The sequence below is a fragment of the Hibiscus syriacus genome, unplaced genomic scaffold, assembly GCF_006381635.1.
Source record: "Hibiscus syriacus cultivar Baekdansim isolate YM2019G1 unplaced genomic scaffold, ASM638163v2 tig00111027_pilon, whole genome shotgun sequence".
In the NCBI taxonomy this organism is placed as follows: domain Eukaryota; kingdom Viridiplantae; phylum Streptophyta; class Magnoliopsida; order Malvales; family Malvaceae; genus Hibiscus; species Hibiscus syriacus.
Genome location: NW_024062960.1, coordinates 148,447 through 175,009, shown reverse-complemented (window position 1 = coordinate 175,009; position 26,563 = coordinate 148,447). Strand labels below are relative to the sequence as shown.

The window sequence follows — 26,563 nt, the reverse complement described above, 5'->3', positions numbered from 1 at the left end:
TTTAATTAAAAACTTAATCAAAGCATGCAGTGACCTCATCATACAGACTGAAAATTTCAAGGTAATATTTATATACCCAATCGAGTGACGTTTACTGATATTGTCAGAAGATTCTCACGACAATGAAATTAATCATGGTACATAATTTACCCTTGGGAAATACACTCAGAACTCTTTGCTTCTATTCCTTATTATTCTTTTCAATAGTTATGTCATGAAATGACCTTTCCCCATCCTCTACACGAACTGAGCCAAAGGTCCTATGCTATTTATCCTTAGGCTCCATCCCCTGATGCTAATTTGAGAGAAGGATGAAAATCATAAGAGAATTCTCCTCATTTGTGTGTATTACCTTTGAACTATGAATGCGTACTAATACAAGAATTGAAAAAACTATCTAGGGAAATAATCATATTCCTAATTTCAAGCTAGTTACACCCTAATTTAGCTTAAAAGCCGGCCAACATAATCACCAATATGAATTTCAGATTTTAATTTAGCCTAAAAGTCAATCAACACAATCACTAAATTTAAGATTTTAATTTGGTCAACACCCAATTAGACTCTATTCACAAGCACCACAAACATAACCAATAATGCAAATATTGACTCACCAGAGTTAGTACAATACAGTTTAAAAGGAATGCTTTTGTTTTTATGTGCCCTTCTAGAATAATATTTCTATTCAAGAACACAAGATAGCAAAATAATAATAATAAATAACAAAGATTAAAAACATTAACTCACCATGGGATTTAGTAAAATGCGCATGCTTGGATGGACATACTTAGCCAGCACACGAAGAAGTGATGATAGTTTTTGTCCTGATGGACTTAGGGGATCAACAACTGCATCGATATGAATGCTAGAATTCTCATTTTTAAGAACAACAGCACTGCATAACATTTCAAAAAGAAAAAAGGGTATGAGTTAGACATTTGAAGGCAAGTCAAAGAATTGAGCAGCAAAATCACAGAGCGAAACAGACACAATTAAATCAGCAACAAACATGGGTAATTGTAGGATATAACCATGTACTTTGTATTTAGTATTTTACTTTGTATTAAACTTGTATTTTATATTTATTTAAGTAGAAGGTAAGATAGTTATCTGTTTAGATAAGAAAGTAAACACCTAGTAGGACTCTAATGTTGTAAATCCTAGTAAGATTCTAATGTTGTAAGCAACTCAGCCTATTTTAATAGGTCTGATTTATTTGTTTATTCGAATAACAAAGGAATAGCAGAGAAAAACAACTCTCTTCCAGTAAACTCTTTCCTCTTTTCTCTATTTTTTCAGTAAATGCGCAATAATCAACATATATGGAGTTTAACGGGATAACTGAAATTTAAACATATCAACAAAAGTAGTATGCAAGATGTAGCTTTAAGAACATAAGATGAGGGTTTCAAAAAGTTAAGAAGTTAAAAATTAAATCTTATTAAATCTCAACATCCTTTCAAGTTTTAGAAATAAAACAGAGAGGGGATGGTTAGAGAGAGAGAGAGTGAGTGAGTCTTTCAAGAGCAAGTTTTCTGTCGATAATTTTAGAGAGGTTTATGGAGGAGTTACTTGGTCAGCCTTCGTTGATAATCTTAGCAGGCGAGTGCGCCGCAGTGATTTATGGGTTCGTTTTAGTTATTATGGTAAAGTCATTAAGGTGTTCATTCCTCTTATCAATAATAGACCGAAGTATAAGGTTAATACGTTCGCGTTTGTCCATTTCGAAAGCAAGGAAGATCTGTGTAATGCAGTGGAAAAATGAACAACGTCATGATTGATGGGAGGAGAATTTCAGTGACTGTAGCTAAATATGAGAAACTATCTGGGTTTAGGAGGCAGACTGATGGGGGATTGAGGGAGCAGCTAGTGTTGGTATTAGAGGGGGAAAGGTTGGAAGATTGTCTCCTCCAGTTGGAAGGGTAAGGAAGATGGAGTCGATGAATAGGTTTCATGATGGAAGGTCCTATAAAGATGCGGTTGTTGGGGTATATAAAGAGGCTGAGGTTGTGCAAGAGGGTAATCTCTTAAATACGAAGGAGATGAAAAACACTAGGGATGTTTTTATTCCGATGGAGGAAAGGGTCTGGTTGAGATCGTCCCTTACTGGTATTTGCAAAGAGATTTTTGAAGTTCAAACTGTGCAGAAAGCGTTAAGGAATGAGGGCTTTAATGTAAAGGTTGTAAGGTGGGGATTTGCTAAGAATGCTTGCTTGGTTGTGTTCCAATCCGTGGAGGAGATGAAGTCAGCGATGGAAAGAAAATGGGAAGATCTGTCTTTCTGGTTTGATAGTTTGGAGCCTGTGTTGGATGAGGATAGCATTCCCTTAGCTTTTTGCTCGATCTCCATGATAGGAGTTCCTTTAAACTGCTGGTCGGTTTCTTTCTTTACTAGGTTGGTATCCAAGTGGGGTAAGCTAGTAAAGATCAAAGATGAAACTGCTCAAAAAGTGGACTGCAGAGTGGCGCAAATGCTCCTTAGGGTCGTCAGTCCTTTTGACATTCCTGATCATACTACCATTACTACGTATGGGAGGAAATTTCTAGTTAAAATAAAGGTTGAAGGTGGTGACGTTTTCTTTCCTGAGTTGTCTGAATTGGTTGAAGAGGATGATCCAGAGGAGACATAGGCGGAGAGCTCTTCCGATTGGAGCCTAGAGGATGTTCAGGTGAAGCAAGGAGGCCACGTGGGATGTCAGGGATTGTCAGAAACCCATAATAGGGTACAGGAATGGGTCCATGACTCCCATCATAGTAAATTCACAGAAACCTAGAGAGTTGTCTCCACTCAGCATGAAAAGTCGGGAGGCTCTTCTGTAGGGAAGGATAGTGGGAAGAGTATGAGGGGGTTTCCTATGAGCTTGATAAAGTTGACAAGGAGTTTAGGCTTCAGAAAGGCCTAGGTACACTTCGGTTGAGTGGTTCGGATCATGATAATGGTCCAATTTCAATGAGAGGTCCTATTTCTTCTCCAGATAATATCAAGAATCCAGTAGGTATTGAAGATGGAGTGGGGCCTGCTGTAGGTTTAACGTTGTTAAGTTCAAGAGCTAGTTCTCAAGCAGGTTCTGCAAGCTCGTTATCCATGAAGACTGCTCCGGTTGGTAGGAAACTAATCAGAAGTCCCAAGATATTTTATAGTAGGTCGAAAGGTAGAAAGATTTGGAATCATAATGTGCAGGATTGGAAGAATGTGCGGGAAGGGAAGGAGGTATCTCGAGGGGTGTTCAATGATGAGTTGGGTAGGGCTTTAATTTCTAGAGGGTGTCTTTCTGAAGTTTCAGAGGCAGCTGGGTTTTCAGTAAGGGCGATGACGGTTCTAGGGCGAGGACAATTAACAAGAGATTTAAAAGATCCCTCATTAGGGATGCTATGGATCATGCTAGTGTTTCTACATTATCCTCTTCAGCTTTTCCTTTGCTGGTGGAGGAAGCTATTGCTACATGGGAAATTAGCAAGATATTGGGAATATCTTTCAAGAAAGGGAATAAAGCTTTTCTACAAAAGATTATAGATTTGGAGAAAGGTATGAGTGGGGCTCCTTGAGTTCGTGTGTTTTTCCTTGGAGTTTAGGCACTACTTATCTTCAGTATCATGCCAAAGCTTATTATTTTGTCTTGGAACGTTAGGGAGTTGGGTAGAAGAGAGAAGCAAAGAGCTGTGCAAAAACTAGTTTTTGAGAAAAATCCTACTTTTCTTTTTCTTCAAGAAACAAAACTCAAGAATTTACCAAGATCTTTTTTAAGGAGAAGTGGTTTGAATAGGTTGCAGGGGTTTGTTGAGTCACCTGCAGAAGGTTCTTCTGGTGGTATTTTAAGTTGTTGGGATGATTGTATTTTTGAGGTAGAAGATTAGCATATTCACAGGAGGTTCATTGCTGTTTTAGGGAAGTTCAAATCCAACAATTTTAGGTGTGGCTTCATAAACGTTTATGGTCCATCTGTGGAGGAAGAGAATGGTGGGTTTTTTTGAAGAATTGGGACTGTTTTTAAACGGGTATAGTATCCCTTTTTGTGTGGGAGGGGATTTCAACGCCTATTTAACAGAAGATGAGAAGGCAGAGCTCACAACAGAAATTCTATGGAAATCTTTAGTCTTTTTATTCAGCAAACGAGGCTTATTGATTTGCCTCTTATTGGGGGGAATTTTACCTGGAGCAGCAATAGGGATTTGCCTACTGTTGTAAAACTCGACAGGTTTCTGATGAGTGTTAGTTTCTCAGTAGAATTCTCTGGTATCAACCTGTTTTTACTGCCTAAATCTATCTCTGATCATAATGCAATTGTTCTTGAGAGTGGGGAAGATAATTGGGGTAAGAGACCTTTTAGGTTGTTTAGCTATTTGATGACTGAGGATGGTTTTGAGGAGAAGATTGTTGAGTCTTTTAAGGAATTCAAAAAAGTTAATAAAAGAGCTGGAATTTTGAGTATACTTAGGAATACAAAGACTGCCATTAAGAGATGGTCTGGGGATAAGAAACAGTTTCCACGTGTGGATATTTCTGTTCTTGAAGACAAAATTCACCAGCTAGAAAAGAGGATACAACAAAATCAGTCTTCCAATGCTGTTGTCAATGCGTCAGAGTTGAGGCTGTTAAGAAATGATCTATGGAAACTTTACAGAATCGAGGAGCAAATTTGGTTCCAGAATTCTAGAGAGAAGTGGGTTAAAGATGGAGACCGAAATTCTAAATTTTTTCACACATGCGCTTCAATTAGGAGGAGGATGAATTCTCTGAACGCAATTAATGTTGATGGTGTAATTATCAAAGATCGAGTCATTATCAAGTCTAGTGTCAGAGAGCATTTCTTTAAAGCCTATAACAGTGTTTCAACTTTGGAAGTGGAGGATTTTAAGTTGAATTTTTCACGAATTTCTCTGGAGCAAAATTTTATGTTAGAAAAAGAGTTTACGGAAGATGAGATTTTGGAAACCATCAACTCGTGTGATAATAATAAAGCTCCAGGGCCCGATGGGTTGAATATGGGATTTTTTAAAAAATTCTGGTCTTATTTGAAAGGTGATATTATGAAGTTTTTTCACAATTTCTTTTTGGGGAAGGATTGGGAACATGGCATAAATCATTCTTTCATATCTCTCATCCCAAAGGATTCTAATATTGGGGGTTTAGATGAGTTCAGGCCTATTTCACTAGTAGGTGGGACGTACAAGATTCTTTCTAAGTGCCTTTCGAGAAGGTTGAGATGTTGCATTAATGATATTATCAGTGAGTCACAATTTGCTTTTATACCTGGGAGACATTCTGGACTGTTCTTTTATTGCTAATGAAGGAATTGATTTGTGGAGGAAGAAAGGTTTGAAGGGTTTTCTTTAAGGTGGACTTCAAGAAGGCTTATGATACGGTAGATTGGGACATTCTCTTTAAAGTTATGACTAAAATGGGGTTCGATTCTAAGTGGTGTAACTAGATTCGGAAGTGTGTAACAACTGCTTCGGTGTCAGTTTTAGTTAACGGTGTTCCTACTGCTGAATTTCCTATGGCTAAAGGTCTTAGACAGGGCTGTTCCATGTCCCCGTTGTTGTTTAATTTCATTGGAGAACTGCTTAATCTGCTGCTCCTTAAAGCAGTATCTTCGGGTCTGTTTTGTGGCCTGGTTGTTGGTAATGATGAGGTTTCAGTTAACCTATCTCATTTGCAATTCGCAGATGATCTGATCATTTTCTGCAATGCTTCGAAGACACATGTTATTAATGTTAAGAGGATTCTACGTGTTTTCGAAGTTATGTCAGGCCTGAAATTGAATCTTTCTTAGAGCAAATTATTTGGTATTAATATTAATGAGGAAGAGGTTCTTCAGTGGGCTAATGCTATTGGTTGTTCGGTAGGACATTTTCCTGCGGAATATTTGGGGTTGCCTCTTGGTGCTAAGAGGAATTCACTATTGTTGTGGGATCCGGTAGTTCAAAAGTTTTATAAGAAGTTAGCAGGTTGGAAGGCTAAGACTCTGTCAATGGCAGGGAGGTTGATTTATTGAAGGCAGTTTTGTGCTCCTTACCTACATATTTCATGTCCCTGTTTAAGATTCCTTCTTCGGTGATTGCTAAGCTCAATTCCATCATGGCCAGATTTCTATGGGGAGGAGGGGTTAAGGCCAAAAAAATTCACTGGGTTAATTGGTCGACGGTGTGCGCTGGAAAAACTGTTGGTGGTCTTGGTGCTTTGGATATTAGTTATATGAATAGAGCTCTCCTAGGGAAATGGTCTTGGAGGTTTGCTAATGATAGGGAGACAATGTGGAAGAAGGTTATCTGCTGTAAATATAATTTGGATCCTAATTTACTGATGTTTAACGAGAATCTACCTGCACATGCTTCTTGGATTTGGAAATCGGTATTTCATAATCACTTCAAACAGGATCAGTTTGGAGCTAAGTTCAGAAGTATGTTTAATGTTCGAGTGGGGGATGGAGGGAGCATCAGATTTTGGTACGATTGTTGGGCGCATGATTCCCCTTTAAATTTGGTTTTCCCGAGAATGTTTGTTCTTTCGGTTAACAAGTATGGGAAGCTTAATGAGTTTGGGGAGTATCGGTCTTCAGGTTGGTCTTGGCATGTTCAATTGAGAAGGAATTTGAGTGAATGGAAACTGGATCAGTTCTCTGATTTAATGGCTTTAATTCACCATATCACTCTTTCACATGAGTTTTTAGATGGGTTGGTCTGGAGAGGGAATGGGGAAGGAGTATATACTGTCAATTCGAGTATGAAGTCATGTTGTCCTGCCAGTACAACAGACTCTTTTTGGATGAAGTACGTTTGGAGGGGATTGGTGCCACCGAAAGTGGAGGTATTTATGTGGCAAGTGGTGCTTCAGAGATTGCCAGTTAAACTAGAGTTACTGAAGAGAGGAGTTCCAGCTACTGTTGACGTTGTTTTCCCTTTATGCAACAAGGCGGATGAATCCTCAACACACTTATTTTTTACTTGCGTGGTGGCGTGGTCCTTATGGAATAAATTTTTGAGTTTTTGGGGAGTTTGTTCAAGCTTTTCAAGAAAATGCTCAAAGTTTTTTTGTTTGCTTGGGAAGAATTGGTACCTAATTCTAAAATTTGGTCCTTCATTCCGGGAGTGGTGCTATGGGCAATTTGGAAGTGTAGGAATGACATTGCGTTCGATGGGGGGAGGTTAGATTAGATTGATCTATTTTTTATGGCAAGAAGTAGGTTGGCTGCTTGGTTCTTAGCTAACTTCAAGGATGTATCTATTCCTAAGGACTCTCTCATTAGTGATCCATCACTTGGGGATTGTTGCTCTTATTCAAGCTCTCCTATTATCAAAATTGTGTCTTGGTCTCATCCTCCAAAGGGATTTATAAAGTTGAATGTGGATGCGGCAGTGACTGCAGATTGGAGGAAAAGTGGTGTTGGGGGTATTCTTAGAGTTGAGGATGGCTCGGTGGTGGGTTCTTTCCAAGAGGCTGCTGGTCCAGGTCCTATTTTGATAGAGATTATGGCAATTAAGAAGGGCTTATCCTATTTTGCTTCGATTAAGCAACGTTTTAAGGAACGTTTAATCGTTGAATCTGACAGTAAATTAGCAGTGGATTGGGTCAAGAACAAAGAGCGTTGTCCCTATGTCTACATTGATTTAGTGACAGACATTGCTGATAAGTTTAGAGGTTTGAATGGTATTATTAGATGGGTTGCTAGGACAGCCAATGTTGAGGCTGATAGTTTAGCAAAGGATGGTATTGGCTAGATTCACTGTTTTGGTTTTATTAGGTTATCTTTTAGGCTTTGGGTTGGTTTCTCGTAAAGGGAGTTGTATGGTTGTTTTTAAGTTTTATGTAACTTGCGGTTATTAATGAATTTTATAGGCACTCTTTTCCTCCTTCCGCTGATTAAGGAGCAAATTGTGATCCATTAATCATGAAGGGGGTTTTTAACGAGGCCTACCATTCCTATCAAAAAAAATTAAATCTTATTATACAGTTACATAAGAAGATATTTTTGTATCGAAACATAATGGAAATATGATCATTTTTCATGCACAAGCTCAAAGTGATTCAAATCAGAATACATCAAAACATTATGTAAGGACTAAAAGGAATAAACTCATTGTTAAAAGAGGATGAAATGCATGGTGAGGAGGTAATGTAAGCTACACTGTCCTTTTTCTTGATAACTTTTGTCCTGCATGTCTTTCCTCAAAACCGATTGGGTTGATCACAATTCAATTCGGTTGACAGATAAAGAGTAATTCCACATAGAAATAAATGCATGCTAAATCTAAGAATGTGGTAGACTAGAGATTGTAAGGAAAAACAAATAATCATGGAATTGAGTCGGGAACTATAGATGAAACTTCCGAAGAAATGTTATGGCCACCATGCTCTTCTTTTGTAAATCCACCCCCCCAACACAGTCATATAGCATACAACCATGGAGATTTATCAAAAGGAACTACATGATTAAATGATATAGGAAAATAGATAACTTTCAAAAGGAAAATCAGAAGACATGAAATGCAACATGATTTTGAGAAAAACACAATTCTGCAAAGAATAAAAGGAAAAGAAAAGAACCTCATAGGCAACAAAATACTTTAGAAGTACCTACCTATATTGTGCATTCAAAATTTCAAAGCGTGCACTTTCACTACTTCGCTCCTTCGTAGCCATTGAAGATGTCACGAACATAATAATATCACTAACATATTTACTGAAATCATGAATAAAATCAGTACAGCTCAGTATGTCTAACCCAAAAGACGAAATGTTGAAAAGTACATCACAGTATTATATATTTATATCTGCCATAAATAACGAAAATCAGGTTGCCAATCAGAAGTATCTAAATCAGCACAATAAGTGGCTGGTGCAAGTTATCGAGACAAGAAAAACACATGCAAAGGGAAATATACATAGTAATCTTGATTAAAAAAATTTCCCAAATACCTATATGTGTGTACCCAATTTATACTGCATTGAACAATGTTAGCATGTAGATTACATGAAGAAGATAACTCGCTAGAAAGAGCAGAACCTTGTTAGCATGTCAGGGTCAATTCCATGCCAATTAACTTCCTCAATAATCTCTGCAATGTGTTTTATTCTATGCTTAAACTCAAGTGACTCCAGAAGACGCAGATCATCGCCCAGAAATACACCAGCATCAAGAGAAGTAACCTGTCAAATAGAAAAATAAAAACGTTATAATTATATCAGTTTCATAAGCATCTAAAAAAACAAACATTGGCAGTTGGAACAGCAAACAAGGAATCAGTCAAACAATAATCCTATAGATTTATGACACATTTAAGAGAGAAGACAAACCCTTCCATTGGTAATGACTGCATTAACACCAGATGCTATCCCGAATTGCCTATATAAAAATTGTGCCACCTGGATAAAATTGCAACATAACATATTAATGTCAATACGAGAATCAGAAATAAAAATCAACATTGATCCAGAGTACACCACTAACAACCCTTACAAGAGAAACTCAGATTGGAACAGAATTAAAATATGTCAAACCGGAAAATAAAAGCATCCATTGAGAGCTTGAACATCCTATAAAAGGAAAAAAAACTCAACTAATATTACCTTATTCAGATGTTTTCGCAAATTCAGATTGGAAGCTTCAGATAGAGAGGATTTATATGCCTTAGATGACAGTTCATTTGCCTCAGCAAGTTCATAGACCTTAGTAACAAATGCTTGAAAGCTTTCAGCTGCAGCAGGAGATCTAAGAATGTAATTATGCTCATAAAATGAGCATACTTGGTCTAGAAACTCCAATGCCTTCTTCTTATGACTGCAAAAGCAGCAATAATGCAAGTAATATCAGATCAGAGTTGACAGTCTAAAGCATATTTACAAGATTCAATATCATGAAACAAATGCCTATAAAAACATTTAGACTCAGAAAACCTATATGAGGCTGCAGTGATCTCAAAGGTCTTCACAAGCAGAATGCCAGACAAATCAGCATCCTGACTTGCAGTAAATAGAACACCAACACGAGCATTTTTGGACCCTCGAATCTGGAAATAGTTCAAGAATTAGTAGGCCATACATAATGATAGTGATGACAACAATAACACCATAAGAGAAGAATAATCAAACAGGAGTCATGATAAAGAATACCAGATAACGGATTCCTTCACGAAGAAACTTTATTCCTTTTTTTGATGTGACATCAAGAGCAAGAAGATGAGTTACAGGCTTCACATCATCTACAGCTGACATTGATCAAGTCATTAAACATGTTAGAATGCAAATACCTAGAGAAAATAGTAAAATGGAATTAATAACTAACATAGTGTCTGCTTACTTTCAGGAGAATGTAAGTAATTAAGTTCATTCAGCACAGATTCCCCTCCAAGGATTGATGAAGCTAGAGATACAAACCTTGGTTTGACATTTCCACCGACAATAATCTACATCCAACCAAGATCAAATTATGACAAACATATCATAGTAAAAGATTGCTGGCATGTTGAAAAAATATCTAACCAGCACTTTACCTGGGGATTATAGCGACTGATGCCATTTTCAGATAGGAATTTGTCCAGCACGTCAGTGTTAGAGTTTATTTGACCATAGTAAACTTGTTCTTGGATTCTGGGAAGCTCATCATTCATGGCATTTATAAGAGCTTCCTGCAAAATAAACACAAAAGTCAATAATTGAAAAAAAAAGGAACCAAAAAATGAAAAAAGAGTATACTAACAGACGATTAAGTACTGCATATAGTAAATCATTGAAGGAACTTGAGACTTAGAAGTATTCTTCAAAATCTAAATGCAAAAGAAACTAGCATGCCATTATAATTTTCCACGAGGAAAACCACATTTAAGAGGGAAAAAGCTACAGCCTGGTAAAACAGATTCATTAAACATAGGTTCCAATTAAGAGTTTTTCCAAAAAGGTAATGAATTCAAACACATAAAGGCACACACTAAATAGTCAACACCCTGCAAGTTAGGAAAGAGATGTTGCCACTGAGTAATGAGGAACATAGGTACCTCACTAGAATCAAAGACAAGACCATTCATCAGGAGGCAGCACTGCAGCTTGCTGATACCCAGCTTAAAAACAAACAAGGAGCTCTCTTGAGACAATTCCTTGTAAGCCTGTTCCTTTTCCAGCTTTAACAGTATTTCTTGTGGTGGAGATTTAACTTTAGGCCTACAGAAACAGCACATTGATTTACAAAGAAAATCTAAATATCTGAAGATTACGAACACACGACCAGCATGCGTAAGTAGCATAAGGTAACATAATACTTCAAAACTTACAATAATGTTTCCACGAATGCTTCTTCAATATGGTGCATTTCAAGAGCCTCATCTGTAGAGCCGGCAGATTCTGTTTGTATTCTATTTATCTATTACAAGTATGTAAAAATTTTAGTTAAAACTGTTAAAATTCACCATGTTAATAAATAGTAATACAGAAGGCTCAGCCACAGGAATAAACGGATCATGCAAGGAGTGTCATGCAACCATTATAGTTCTCAAAATCATCCATGGTTTTGAAGTTCTCCTTCCTGGCAGAAAAGCTAGAAATCTCATCCTGGAATAGAGAAGGTTTCAGTGTTCCCCTCACTCTCCCAACCTCCCCCAACTTTCATGAATTCTTCCCCACTTACAGGATGGTTTATTCCTACTAAGTATAGAAACCAGTTATTTCCTATTCCAAGGCATAACATGGCATTTTGTAGAGATGATAAAACTAACAATAAGAGTAACAACATAAAATTATTATGTCAAATACTTGTTATCTGCCAAAAAAAATCTGCATATACTCATTAATTTAAAATTTCACATACGAAAAGTCTACTCATATAAATCCACTCATCTTTTGCAATATGCATGTCAAAAGCTTATATATGCACATTTAAAGACGAGTATGTTGATAGCTGAAAGAGAAAAAGATGTTTTTCTAGGATGAAAATAAGTACAATAACAAGTTTAAGTGAGTTAGGGCATATGATTTAACTTCAAACATCTCTTTCTTCCAAGCATTTAACCTTTCAGAAAATATTGAAGATAAACAACACAGAAACATTGGAATGAAGTTGATAGTAAGAAACTAAAGGGAAATATAGTTTACATCAAATAATCAGTAGAAGGTACAAGTATAAAAAGGGTGGAATGAATATCAAACCCGTACATTGCTCAAAAATTGGAAAGCTGTTTGAGTCTCGTGGTTTTCCTTGATATAGATGAAAAGTCGTATAATCTGCAAAGAAATTACAATTGACAATGCTCATAAGAACCATACTTCGCAAAACAGAAACTTCAATAATACTTGACAACAGAATGAATTATAGAAATAACTGAAGAGAAACCATGGTTCGGCATAGATAATACTGAATTAAACAAAAGGTAAAACAAAAAGCATTTTGATGAAGTTAAGCAACTACCAAACTGGATTTATCATCCTCGATTTCACTGTCATGCTCGAAATCAGATGAATGAAGTTCACCACCACTCCTTTCAATTTTTTTGATCAATTCTGTAGAATACAGTATTACCCCAAATCTCATCGGGAAACTATTCTCATAGAAAGATGTAATCATGTCGATAGACTGCAAGATACCAGTTGAAAACTATGGTGAGAAAACTTATGTGACCAAGATATTCCATTAAATAAGAGAGGGGCAAAGAGAGAGAGAAAGATCAAACATCCAGAAGGCAGATGGAAACATGCCTGAAGACCAGAAACTGTTGCTGGATCAAGAACATAAACTGCATGGAACAGATTCTTACGGATATAACGCAACTGGCCGGGAAAGACAGGCATTAAGATCTGCACAAAAATGTCATCAGAAGACATGCTTTCTGGCGACCATTAACAGAAGCTCACACATGTACAACCATCAAACAATTTAAGAGGGATTTTAGGATAAACTAGCATACATCATTTATATTACTCCTCCAACGCCTGTACATGGCATCCTCCTCCAAGTTATTCAGATAATGAACATGGGAAGAACGAAAGTCAACTCGGAATGAATCTGACTCGGGAGGAGTCACTGTTGATAGAAGTTTCCGTACAGTGCTCCCAGGGAGCTGAAAATAATAGAATCCACAAGTTAAAAGTGTATAGAGATTAGACGCTTATGAATATGAAATGTATGCCAAAACGACCTCATAAGAAACTCATGTATAATGGAAGGTTTTCTAAAAACTAGAAAGAAAGAGATTCATTAAATATATACAATTATATGCCAATTTAGTCAGAAATAAGCATGAGACCAATGGTAAGCAATGACAGAATCAATTTGATTTTTTTTTTTTTGATAGAATATAGGCCTCATTAAAAACCCCCTTCATATCCTACATGTTACATAAGTAACATGAAGGACAAAGGAAGGAGGAAAAGAGCGCCTCTGAATTGTATTAATCTTGAACATAACATACAACCAATCCATAACCATGGTCTGCTTATAACATAAGACTTAACAATCATAAACACAAACTGCAGCACAAAAAACCAAGCCCCTTAAAAAAACAGAACACCCCAGCTTAATAACTATAACTCATAACCACTGATCATCCTATACCAGCTTTTGCCAACTCATCCGCTTCCCAGTTAGCAGCTCTCACAATATGTCTTGAGATGATACCCCTTCCTTCCACATAAGTAGCTACGCCTCTTACCAAGGACTGAAACAACGGGGTACATAATTCTGGATTTTTGATCCATTTGAGAGCCGTGGTCGAGTCTGATTCCAAGATAATCCTCTGAGTTGGAAAAGATCCCAACTCTTCAATGAGACTTAAACCTCTTTTGATCGCCAGCAACTCTGCAAGAATAGGAGGACCTCCTCCAATTATTTCAGAGAAAGATCCTAGTTTCAAACCTCTATCATCCCTAATCAGACCGCCAATTCCTCCTTTATCCCATCCCTTAACCATTGCCCCATCCACATTAAGTTTGATGAAACCTTCTGGCGGAGGTACCCACCAAGAAGTAGGAACACACCTATGATTCTGTCTTTTAATCGAGTCTGCCAATTTTAAATCCCCAACTAGAGAATCAAAAGGAATCTTAATATCCTTGAATCTCGCCCCAAACCAAGAAACAGTTCTGAATCTAGCAAGAAAGAACAGCAGTGCAGAATCCACTTTCCCTTTGTGGAAAATAATCTCATTCCTACATTTCCAAACCGACCACAACACCGCCCTTGGAATGAATTTCCAAATTGTAGATCTCGGCATTAACTCATCCCACAAAATTAAGAAGTCAATCACCTTATTAGGAACCACAAAAGAAATATTTCAGCCCCTAAAAAAATCTAGACCACAGAACCCAAACCACCTCACAATGCAAAAACAAATGTGAAATCGAAATCTTCCCACACCTCCCCTTCGGGCATAAGAGATCCTCAAACCCAGCCACTCCTCTCTTCGACAGCTCCTCTTTCACTACTACTCTTTGATGTGCAACTTGCCAAACGAAAGCTTCTACCCGTGGAGGAGCCACCCCTGCCCAAACATGCCTCCCCATTACTCTCCTCACCCTCATTACCCTCCTGGTCATAAACCTTAAAATACACGATTTAGCTGAAAAACAACCCTCCCCATTACCTAACCATATCCAACAATCTTCCTCCAATAATTGGAGAGTGGTACTATTCAGCAATGAAATAAGTTGCAACCATTGCTCAATCTCCCAGTCCACCAAATTTCTTCTCACTTGTATATCCCACACCCATCCTGAATAACTGTTCACTCTGAAATCTGCTACTTTACCCCTTTTGTTATTCGATAAAGCAAAAAGTCTTGGAAATCGTTCCTTCAGAGGAACAATGCCCAGCCAAGTATCATTCCAAAACTCCACTAATTCTCCATTTCCAGCTCTCAAACACATGTTTTTTCTAAGGCAATCCCCAAATCATCAATAGAAAAGAAATTTTGAATAACTCCTCTCCAAATCCAAGAAGCTCTAACTGTCCAATTATTCCCAATCATCATAGCATTTGTATCCAAATTATTCACACTGCACACCACTTTTTTCCACCAAGAGCTCTTTTCCGAAGCAAATTTCCAAACCCATTTCCCCAAAAGAGCCCTATTCAAGAGCAGCAAGTTCGGAATCCCTAAGCCTCCCAATTTCTTTGGCTTACACACTGACTTCCAATTCAACCAATGGATGTTCTTCTTTTCTGCCGTACTTCCCCATAAAAAACCTGCCATAATAGAGTTTAACTTGTTGAGAACCGTGATTGGTATCCGAAAAATAGATAGGAAGTAGATGGGGATAGAACACAAAACAGATTTAACCAAAACAGCCCTTCCAGCCAACGATAGGGAGTTTGCCTTCCAACCAGCCAATGAACTATAGAATTTCTGCACAACAGGCTCCCACAAGGCAACGCAATTTCTCTTAGCTCCCAATGGTAACCCAAGATACTCCGAAGGAAAAGAACCCATTGAACACCCAATTTGATTTTAATTGACAATAAATTAAATGCATCAGACTGAACAGACTCGTAATGGGTAAATTAGCACAACAAATGGCTCTTATACATTACATACACATGCATTCCTCATATGAAATTATCCAAATCCTGGTTGAAAGAAACATTAGATATTAATTGTTTATTTTACTGGAAGCCACAAAACACACATCTAGACATCCTGCTTCGATATTTACACTACCATCCTCTGTTCCCAAATGGTGCATTTTCAAACTTATTTGAACAACGTAGAAAATGCTCATATTTGTTCAATTAAAGAGGGGGGGAAATAAAAAGGGAAGAAAAACTGATTCTAGTTTAGACATTCCATTGATGAAGTTATATATTTTGAGAGAAATGGATATGATATAAAGGAACACTCTTTTAGTGGATTTAACTGATATATCAAACAAAATGGAACTTAGAATTACTCAGTACTCACCTTCAACTTTGAAAACTGGTCAGCCAAGGATAGCTCCTGATGGACCAGGTCAATCAATCTATGAAAAGTTAATTGAAAAGGCATAATATAAGAGATTCAGAATTAATACGACATCAATCAAGTTGCATAAAGGCATTCAAGTAATAATAAATAAAGAGCTAATCACAAAATCTTGAAAGGGTGAAAAGCATTAATATAAAAACAAACTATCAGAACTGTCTGTAAGAAACTCCAAAGTGATATTCCTGGATAACATTAAAACACTCAACAATAAAATTTCTTTCAAAGAATGTATCACAATATCAAACATCAGGGTTTCATCAAAAAATCCTAATGCAGCTGCAAAAATTCTTTTTACTTCTATGGAAGTCTTCTTTAAATTATCTGAAATTTCATGATAGGGTTCTTAACAGAATTCAAAATTCTTCACTCAGAATAATAGCACTCAATAATTCCTTTCAAAACTGGAAGTATTAAATTTAAGCGATAAACTTTATATTGTTAAAAACCGTTTGGAGACAATGGCCAAAATCTTCAAGTATAGAGGGACCAAATATAAATATTTAAAAAAGTCATGAATTCTCAACACTCAACGGATAAAATTTTAAGTGACGAACAAAAGAAATAGGGGAGAAAGAGCATTACAGATAAAGGTCAATATCTTCGATATTTATTAAAGCACCATTAAGAGCCATCAAGGACTTGCCAGGAGGGATCATTCTCTGGTTTGCAAGTATCTCTTCTTTAATTGAATCATTGAGCTGAAAAATGCATGAATTTGTATAAACTGATTAGAAAACCAAATTGGGCACCTTATTGTTGGAGCCTATATTATAAATATTACAGCTGCTAAAACACTGAGAGAGTCACCAAGAAGTTACCTTCATTCGAGATAAAGAAGACACTACACTAGGAAAATTTTGGTTGATTTCTTGCATCGACTGCAAAGGATCAGAGGCCTGTACTATTCTCTGTGCAGTTTGATGACCTAAATCTGTTCAAAGGGGAAATTTTTGGCAATTTGAAGACTAGACATTCATAACTAGAAGGAAAAAGAAAACCTTAACTAAACAGTACCTTTCAGTTCCCAAACATCAAGTGTGTCAGATATTGTTGATGACAAAAGATAATCCCTGAATGCCATTATCTCTGATGTAAGGTCAGGTTTGCGTCCCTGAAAAGGAGATGAAAGAAAATATTAACTTCAGGATGACATGGTTCACATTTCCCAGTTAGAAAACCATGACTAGTGTTGACTCCTCCCCAGAGTGGAAGGTTCAGTGCTTTAAGTTTATTCATATATGTCTATGTAACTAATGTTCCTTGAAACAGTTGTAACTTGTATGGGAAGAAAATAAGGAGAGAAAAAAAAGGAAAGGTGAATTATAGCGAACCAGAATTTTTGAAAATATAAACCCTCTAACTTCTTGGCTAAGATCTTCAGTATGAGGATCTTCTAGCGTTACACCTGCAATTCAAACTTCGAGTCCTTAGATACCTCAACCAAAGAAATAAAGCATGTGATTACAAGCAAACAAGCATACATGCTAAAATAAAACTTGCAGTTTTTTTCAGGATATTCATATTCGTAATAGAACAACTAGGCATTCCCAAGAAGTTGTACTACAATTGAGAACGATGAAGAAGAATGAGATGTATTCATAAGGAGAAAAACCTCAAAAAAGAAATAATAATAATATTAAAAGATTAAAGTACTAATCAAGGTTGAAAGTTTCCAAAAGCCATAGAGCAAACAAGTTAGAACACCAAGACAAAAGTGTCTGCATTAGAGAGAACATTATGATTATAGAAGATCCATATAAAGAAACCAAAAACATACTGCTACATCTGCCAAGGAAATATCACAATTGAATTCAAATGCAAAGATCCATAATGGCAATTGAAAAAAAATAATAGAAGATAAACACATAATACATAGAAGCCTTGGAAAAAGTAAAGAAAAAATACATGGTAAAATAAACCTATTGACCAAATTGATACAAAGGTCAACAAAAAAGGGTGGCTTTTGAATTTGCAACTGCTCCAGTAAGAGTGCTAACCTTTCTTTACGGTACTGTCATCCATGGCCTTATACTCCATATTCTTCAAAGCAAGCTCTACACCATACCCGCCCAAGTTTAAGGAATCCATTGCACCAACAGCCCCACATGGGCCAACTTCTCCTTCACAGCCAGAAGGTAATACTGGTCTGACAACATACTTAACTTTTCCCTGGACATAAAATTAGAAGTAAATCAAATAATTTACAACAGAAATTGCACCAAAGAGAGTGTTATCATAATCCTTAGAACAGATGAAAGGAAGCATCAAACAGGAAAGAACTGTATGCACGTAGTATTCTGACAGACCAGTAAACAAAGCATATAAATGAATCAATTAGATAATATTGTGTCAGCTCAAAACCAATGATGAAGGTTCCCACTAAGCACTAGATGGATCTCAAATAAGTTATTAATTCCAACAAGAGGTCTAGCTTATTTTGATTGCAATAGGTGCTCTACTTCATCAGATCCTTGCCAATTAATATGTGATTAAATATTGTTCATAAAGCAAAAAAAGGACAGGAATTATCATTATAGTAAAAATCAAATATGTTATCTGGTTTTATGAGTAAAGGAAAATGTAAAGAATGAGACGGCGAGAAATTCAACTGCTCCAAACAGACCTCTTTGGCAGCTTGAACAAGGGTAAGATGGAACTCCCTAAAACATTCTGTTCCAAGGGCGCCATACAGAATAGCAACAGGGCTCATGAGATTTGAGTCAAAATGAACGTGATCAAATTCATATAACTCAGGCTGCTGAAAGGAGTCTCCACTGCTGGCAACCAAAAAATGGAAGTAACAAGTATTCAATCATAAGCAATTTTTGGCCATTTCCAACTTAAAAAGATGTAAGGTGTTATTTAAAACTAAAACACACATATAGAGAAACATTACATTTCATTAGGTCCCTGAAGCCAAGACTGCAGTTCTGCAACATCAAAGAACAATTCCTCACCAATGTCCACCCAACAACATTTTCCATGAGGACTTTTCGGGTTTATGCCAACAAGCAAGGGGCCCAACTTTTTAGTTCCAACATCTTTACTAGCATCAACCTCGCTCACATTATGTGAATAACCATCATCAGACAGCGGAAAAGAAGAAAGAGACTCCTCCGCTAGTTGCCGGTAAAGCACCAATCGAGGGGATGCCGATCTTAGAGTCAAGGAGAATTCAAACAACGATGCCAACGACTCACTTAAAAGAGAGCTGCCATGTTTCAAAATCTTTACAAGGCAATCTTTAGCTGAATGAGAATCACCCTCGGTTTTTGCAACACGTAGCCAGCCATCAATGAACTCCCAAAAAAGATTTTTCGACTCTTTAGACAGTAATTCACTGTAACAATCAGAAAATCATAAAAAAATACAGATGCAGAATAGCTTAAGGAAACTAAACAAGCACTAAAGATCACACCAAGAGAAAAAATTTAATACAAATATGAACAAATAAATGAAATCCACAACAAGAGAATCATAAACAGAACAAACCCAAAATTAAAGCGATAATAAGGAGAAAGGGAACCGACCCGGCTTCCAAGAGCAATGGAGTACGCGACCATTTAGCCCGAATCGCAACTTGAACGTTCTTCGGCCTTTGATTTTGAGCTCCAACAAAAGCGAAACCGCAAATTAATAAACAAGTGAGGAGGAACAAAATGCGAAAGCGAGATCTGAAAGGTGTATCCATTTGGGTAAAATGAAAGTATATATTTCCCCAATCGAATTTCTATATGATTTCAAATGGAATTAGATCCGACATTGATGAGTAACTTAGAGATCGGGCTTTAGGGAGAAATAAGTGAAAGAGAGACGACTGTTAGCGAAGACTTCCGGGAAATAAATATCAAAGAGGGCAAAGGGTTTTATTAGCGATTTTTTCGTCTTTGCATGAAAAGATCAAAAGTATTTTAGGAAAAGGAATAATTTCGTTTCTCATCACCATCAATTTTGTAAAAATCGGGTCCAAAGTTAAATCGATCAGACCTTTTATTTTTGGGGTAAAGTATACAGATATTTCTCAGATTATAAGATATTATTTGGTAAGATCCTCGATTATTAAAAATTATATAATAGTCTCTTGCTTATATAGTATTATTTTATTGAGTTTTTAACTATTAAAAATTATAAAATGGTCAACTCAAATATTTTGAGATCATATTTTATCATAACTTAATAAAACGTCCAGCTCAGACAATTACTAATTTTTAACAGAAAATGATAAGTTTGGAACATATGAATAGTCAGTGACCATTTTGTAACTTTTAATAATCGAGAAACTCAACAAAACAACACTCTATAATCATGTCACTATTTTGTAACTTTTAATAGTTAAAATTATTTTTGTACTTTAATGTATTTTAATTTTAAGGGTAAAATATATAAATAATCTTCAAACTTTTAGGACATTTACATTTTGGTCACCCAACTTTTAAAACTTTTAAATCATTTTCAGTAAAATTCCTGACGTTACCTCCCGTTAGTTTTATCTAACGTGACAGCTAACTCCGTTAACCCACGTCATTAACTTTGTTAACCCTCCTCCCCTCCTCCTTGGGCTTAAACCCGTAGCAATTAAAAAATAAAGCAGGGAATCAATACGCGTTCTCTTCTTCTTCTTCTTCAAGAGCTTAAGCCCATCGTAATTAAAAAATAAAACAGGGAATCAATCCACGTTCGGGGATTGAACCTTCTCCTAATGCTTCCATGGATTTGTTTATTGGGGGGCATGATGCATTTTTACAATTTCAGAATCAAAAGCTTGTACAAAAGCTAGAGGCTCAGAAGGTTGAGTATTCTACTCTTGAGAACAAGTTCATTCAACTGACGGGGAAACAAAATGTATTAAAGAGTATTCTACAAAAGCTTGATATTGCAGTTTTACACTCTTCCAAAGGATGTTTCACGAGGAATCCTCTTTTGCTAAGTAATGATCATATTGTTGGACAATAGAGACACTGAAATAAGTTTTTTCATAGAATCATGAAAGACAAACTGAATCAAATCTTTCTACAAAAAGTTTTGTTTTTGGTGTCAACCTTGAAAACTACTTTAATCGCTCATTGTAGAGATGAAAAAGTGTGATGAAAAGAGAAATTTGGAAAAAGTGTCATGGAATCCCGAAGAAGATCGTAAGTTAATAGCTTATATAACTAGATATGGGATTTGGAACTGGTCACATATGACCAAACCAGCAGGTAATCAAGCAAAAAAAAAGCTTGAAAATAACCAATCCCATATAGAGAAACTGACGTTTCTAGCTATTAATTTACACTTATATTAAGTATTTTTTGTAGTTTTTTTTTTTGAGTTGTAGGATTGCAAAGGTTAGGGAAGAGTTGCAGACTTCAGTGGGTGAATTATCTAAGGCCCGGGCTTAAGCATGGGAATTTCACTAGGGAAGAAGTGGATACCATATTTGATTTGCATCAAAAGCTTGGAAATCGGTAAGTGTCGAATACTTGTAAAAGGTATTTGATTTGTTTCATGTAATGAAAGATAAATGATGTCGGGTTTTGTGGTGAATTTTGCATATGGTCAGTGATTGCATCAAGGTTGCTTATAGCTTAGAAAAAGCTCTTATATATTTTATTTCTCCTTCAGTTGAATGAACTTGTTCTCAAGAGTAGAATACTCAACCTTCTGAGCCTCTAGCTTTTGTACAAGCTTTTGATTCTGAAATTGTAAAATTGTAGTAGCAAACTGCATCATACCAAAAAAATAAAAACAAATGGATGGAAGCATTATGAGAACGTTCAATCCCCGAACATGTATTGATTCCCTGTTTTATTTTTTAATTACGATGGGCTTAAGCTCTTGAAGAAGAAGAAGAAGAAGAAGAAGGGGTTAACGGAGTTAACTGCCACGTTTGATAAAATTAACCGGAGGTAAAGTCAGGGACCTTACTGAAAATGTTCTAAAAGTTCAGTGACTATATTGCAAGTTTTAAAAGTTATGTGACCAAAATGAAAGTTCCCTAAAATTTTGGGGACTATTTATATACTTTACCCTAATTTTAATTTATATAGTTAAAATTAAATCTAAAAGTTGTAAAAAATATAATAAAAAATCAATTAACTAGAATATAAAGATGAGGGATTAAATTGTAAAAATAATAAATTTATCATTAAAAATAGGAGCTGAAGTTACATATATATTCTATAGTTTTATTAGAGTATGTGATTCAAGTTTGTTCAAAATATACTTAAAATGATTGAAGAATTAGTCGTAGAAGGAATTAAGGATGAGTATCCGAATTAAAATTTTTCAAGTTATTTGAAGTGAGGAGTCATATTTTATTATTTAAAATTTATTTGATTTTTTTTCAAATCAAATCGAATTTATAAAATTTGAGTCGGTGTTTTTAATTAAATCGAAATTTATTCACCTCTAATTAAAAATTTAACGTATGTTATATATTTTATGAAAAATGATTTATTTGTCACCACTAATAAATAGAATAATTACTCTATACTTTTTAAAGTTCAATAAATCATTTGTAATGTTACTAATAATTGAGAGATTTATGGTGTAATTTAACCAATTTATATTTTATTTAGCCTCCTCCCTCGTATAGAGGCTCTACCGAAGTGTTCAAAGATTCGATTTTTTGCTTACAAGCGTGGTTTTTTCCGATGAAGGTCCGACATTAAACGGTGTCACCTTAGAGGTCTCCTATGACGGAATGAGCGGAGGTTGTAGCGGCTTGGGATGATTACCAGTACGGGTGGAAACACTACCTCCTTGGTCTCCTACTTTGTTTGATCACTTGAACTTTGAGATTGCAGATTGCACTAATGTTGTTAACTTGTGGATTCAACACTCTCAAAAGAAAGCTTTATGTGTCTACCTCTACACCTTGTTTTAACAAGGTACTCTTTGGTCGGATCCAGGTCTCGACCCTGGCACAGAGGTTGGATCAGGTCGAACTACGTTGGATTCCCGGCGTCCAATCTTGTAATGTGTAGAGTAGAAGCAAGTATAGTCGAAGATGTGATATGAAAATCCGAAGCTGAGACCCCCTGTTTTGCATAAACCTTTGAAGTGTAGGTACCTATGCGTATAACAGGTTAAATGCTAAGGCTTATGAATATTAGCAGTATCCAGGGATTCAAATGCGGTTGTAATTTTAGGTGCGTGACGTTTATCGTGAATGCGTACATAACAATAAATACCTACCTACATCTCTAAGAAAACATATATAATCCAACTTGGAAATTCAAATGAGAAGTAAAGAAATTTTTTTTCACAACAAAATCAAATTTTATTAATAAAAGTAACCAGAAGTCAAAATTACCAAAAATTGCTTCAAAGAAGCTTAGAGGCTATCACAAACAGCATATAATAATCCAATCCAACACGAAATGAAACAAAGTACAAAGAAACGCCGTGATCTCACGACAATAAACACCAACTTAAAAACAATACAATTTACTACAAATCGCAAAAAAAAATCAGTCAAGTTCTACCATAGACAGTCAATAACTACAAACAGCGACGTCTAATTCTGATATTTCTCCCAATCCACACAAACGTCCACCATTGCATACTGTATAGATAGAGTGGTTAACTGAGATAAAATTTAGTCCTATCGGTACAAATACAGGTGATTCGATTACATGTATAAATATAACAATGTATTACTATTGATGCTGAATGGGAAGGTGATAGTTATAGGTATACTCTTTGAATTGGATGGAGAGTCGCAGTCGACGATCTGAGAAAAAGATTGAAGAAGACAATGAACAATGGATGTGTGGTTGAACCTCTCTTTCAACTTTGTTTGTGTGAATATATATGTTCCCGACACAAGAGAGTAGGGTGATTGGTATTAGTATTAGAGTTAGCTGCTATCGATGGATTAACAAGAGAGTAAATCTGACTGTTAGATAATTGATGTAGTTAACGATGGAATTGACAATTATCATGTCGATCAAATATAAAATATCTTAGAAAAAACTCCGAAAGTCTTGGGGGGTCGTTTGTGCGAAGGAATAGAAGCAGAAATATGCAGAGAAATGACAACAAAGTGTAATTTCGGGTATAACAATTACCTTAACCAGACTGGTGCAATAAACTATTCATCAAAATAGACTCTTCATACCCAACAAATCTATTGATGAGAAGCTGCTGCCACCTGCAGTAAGATGCTTCTTTATTGTATTTAGTCATAGCATTTAGATGGAGAACAAGCTGATAAAGCAGATGACATTAACACCCCAAAGAAAAGATGAAAATGGAAGCAGCAAATAGCAAAGTTCAACACATGCAAAACTGATAGCCGCTTCAGGGATCAAGAAATAACCCTGCAGGCCGCAGCAGTAGCATTATTTTTATCAATACAAGATATTAAACTTCAACACATGGCTGAGTATTTGCAACCAAAACTTGGCATCCAAGAACATCAACTGTATCTGCAACTTGTATATTTTTTCAGTTACAGTTTCTGGATCAGGATTATTTACAACAGTGGGTTCAGATTCACCTTCTGACCACAAATCAGCACTGGTTATCTACAATAAAGAAACAATTTTGAAGTCTAAGATGTAATAGTGTGATATTTAACTCAGCAATGTATGTTTTTTATCAAAGGAAAATGGAAAAAATAAGCTCTCGTTCTCTTGAAAATTTATGCAGAATCATATGTTTTTTTTTTTTTTTTCTAGTAGTCTGGGGTGATTATAATGTAGTATTTGTTTAGAATCTTTCTTAATCATTGATAACGCGTACATATACCTGCAAACACAGCTGCTTGAACCCATAATCTCTAGAAAGAACAACTAAGATGACTTGATGAATTCAGCATCATATGTTTTTGAAGAAGAAGCGATTGATGATAAAACCAAAACATAACTACTATGAAAAATAATAGTAAGGCTGTCGACTATGTATATTCCAGAGTGAAGTTGTTGAGTATATATAATATATCTCTAGGGAAATAATAAGGCTGTTGAAATTCATTACTGGATTAGAGAAAATTTTCTTGTGTTCTAAATTAAGAAGTATCCACACTTAACATTTGCGAGTATGAGAATACTGAAAAAATATGGTTTGATTGAAAGTGTTGATTACAAAGAAAAAGTTTGAGCCCTGCAAAATAATCTGAGAACTTTCTAGGATTTGCATCAACTACAAAGAGCTCTCAACATCGTATTCTCATATACACATGTACTTGATTATCGATAAATTTATTATATTAGATATCACATTTAATTTGTTTCAGAAAAAGAAAAAAATTCAAACTTCGGTTATAAACCTTTTCAGTTGTAACAGTTTTTATTTCCATTACATGTATTGCGATGCAAGCCTTTTGTTTTCTTACTTTGGAACAGGAAACATAGTAAGATCGTGTCCCGCCAGGAAGTGGCAGACTTCGGAGTCCCCCGCCTTGACCCCAAAAAGACGGAATGCGACATGACCGGGCCTCCATGTCGATGTATCCATGTGACACAGAAACACCAAGTCTACCATCTCACCATTCTCACCTCCCAGGTAAACCTTGAACACTTCGCTCTCTGCTCCCAATTGGAAATGACAGTAGTGCACAGGATAAGGATACAGCTCGTTATGGCACGGTACGATATCTCCGGTCGATATAGCTGTGAACTCGAATATGGTGTAGTTTTGGACAAGGGGAGTCGACCGGTTCGAAAGTAGAGACGATCTTAGAATTTCGACTTTGGAGTCTGATCCTAAGATGCCTCGTGCAAAATCAGCTACTGACTCTATATTGGTCACACAGCCTCCGACCTCTCCTTCTTTGGGTTGCTTCTCGCAAACCTCAAGTGTTTGTCTCATCGCCAAGGCTTGCTTCAAGTCCAGTGAGAAGGTGAAGAACAAGAGAAGCTCAGGGATTGCCTCGGACGAGAAGCGAATGTGTTGGATTGTTTCTTTAGGGAAGAATTGAAAAGAAGTTGGATCTTTTATGTAGGGGAAGTAGATTGGCATTGTTTTCCCAACAACAAGATCTTTGATGAAGGCGAACACTTGGACTGCAGGGTCAATGGGTTCATCCATGCTAACGGCCCAGCCGCCGCTGGACGATGAACCATGTCCGTTGTTTTCTCCACCGATATGGTTACCATCGGAATCCATGCTGCAGAGTCATAGAACATCGACTCGATTAGAGGTTACACCAGGAGCGTGCTGCTAAAAAATTGAATCGTGATAGTATTAGAAACGACATATACAAAATTTTAGACGACGAAAATAAATCATAAATAAAAAATATTTAAATTAAATGTACCTATTAGCCTCGTTCGATCTATATCTGATATCAGAAACACTTTACCTTACGAGTTCGCAAGTGTTAGAAATCAAAACAATGTAACAAAACGTGGCAAATGGAGATGGATTCACAAGTAAATTCCATGTAACAAAATAATGTGGAAATACTATGTGTCGTAATCGATTTTCGCCCGACACGACGTTTCTTGGCGGAAAAACAAGTGAATAAGTGGTTTTCAACGAAATGTTTTAGGAGTCACCATCGACCTTTTGGGTTAGGTAGGTCGAATACCTAAAAATTGTCTTTTAAAAGAGTTTTTAAGAAAACATCATTTTAAAAGATAAACTAGTCTACGTATAACCAGAAATTCATTATTTTTAGTAATAAAAAGGG

At 36.2% G+C, this 26,563-nt stretch overlaps 3 protein-coding genes across 3 annotated transcripts in view; 1 reads left to right on the top strand and 2 right to left on the bottom strand.

The window, feature by feature from the left end:
* Positions 1-19,798, bottom strand: part of LOC120150794 (UDP-glucose:glycoprotein glucosyltransferase-like) — a 30,597-nt gene extending 10,799 nt beyond the window's left edge. The window contains 24 exon segments of the mRNA XM_039163419.1: positions 748-895; positions 8,580-8,681; positions 9,006-9,148; positions 9,296-9,364; positions 9,569-9,779; positions 9,896-10,008; positions 10,112-10,206; positions 10,299-10,404; positions 10,492-10,626; positions 10,993-11,155; positions 11,266-11,354; positions 12,143-12,211; positions 12,396-12,560; positions 12,683-12,781; positions 12,892-13,044; positions 15,880-15,937; positions 16,525-16,640; positions 16,761-16,873; positions 16,957-17,053; positions 17,274-17,347; positions 17,940-18,111; positions 18,566-18,716; positions 18,839-19,282; positions 19,473-19,798. Coding sequence (XP_039019350.1) covers positions 748-895; positions 8,580-8,681; positions 9,006-9,148; positions 9,296-9,364; positions 9,569-9,779; positions 9,896-10,008; positions 10,112-10,206; positions 10,299-10,404; positions 10,492-10,626; positions 10,993-11,155; positions 11,266-11,354; positions 12,143-12,211; positions 12,396-12,560; positions 12,683-12,781; positions 12,892-13,044; positions 15,880-15,937; positions 16,525-16,640; positions 16,761-16,873; positions 16,957-17,053; positions 17,274-17,347; positions 17,940-18,111; positions 18,566-18,716; positions 18,839-19,282; positions 19,473-19,633 — 3,246 coding nt within the window. The 5' untranslated portion in view covers positions 19,634-19,798.
* An 851-nt stretch (positions 19,799-20,649) lies between these two features.
* Positions 20,650-21,393, top strand: LOC120150875 (transcription factor MYB4-like). Its single transcript, XM_039163485.1, has 3 exons — positions 20,650-20,869; positions 21,012-21,140; positions 21,260-21,393. The coding sequence occupies exons 1-3, from the start codon at positions 20,650-20,652 to the stop codon at positions 21,391-21,393; spliced, it is 483 nt and encodes a 160-aa protein (XP_039019416.1).
* Positions 21,394-21,531: 138 nt separating this feature from the next.
* LOC120150874 (BURP domain-containing protein 3-like) lies at positions 21,532-26,037 on the bottom strand. Its single transcript, XM_039163484.1, has 4 exons — positions 25,265-26,037; positions 24,679-24,709; positions 24,384-24,455; positions 21,532-21,645 (listed from the first exon to the last, which is right to left on the bottom strand). The coding sequence occupies exons 1-4, from the start codon at positions 26,035-26,037 to the stop codon at positions 21,532-21,534; spliced, it is 990 nt and encodes a 329-aa protein (XP_039019415.1).
* Between the last annotated feature and the right edge of the window lie 526 nt (positions 26,038-26,563).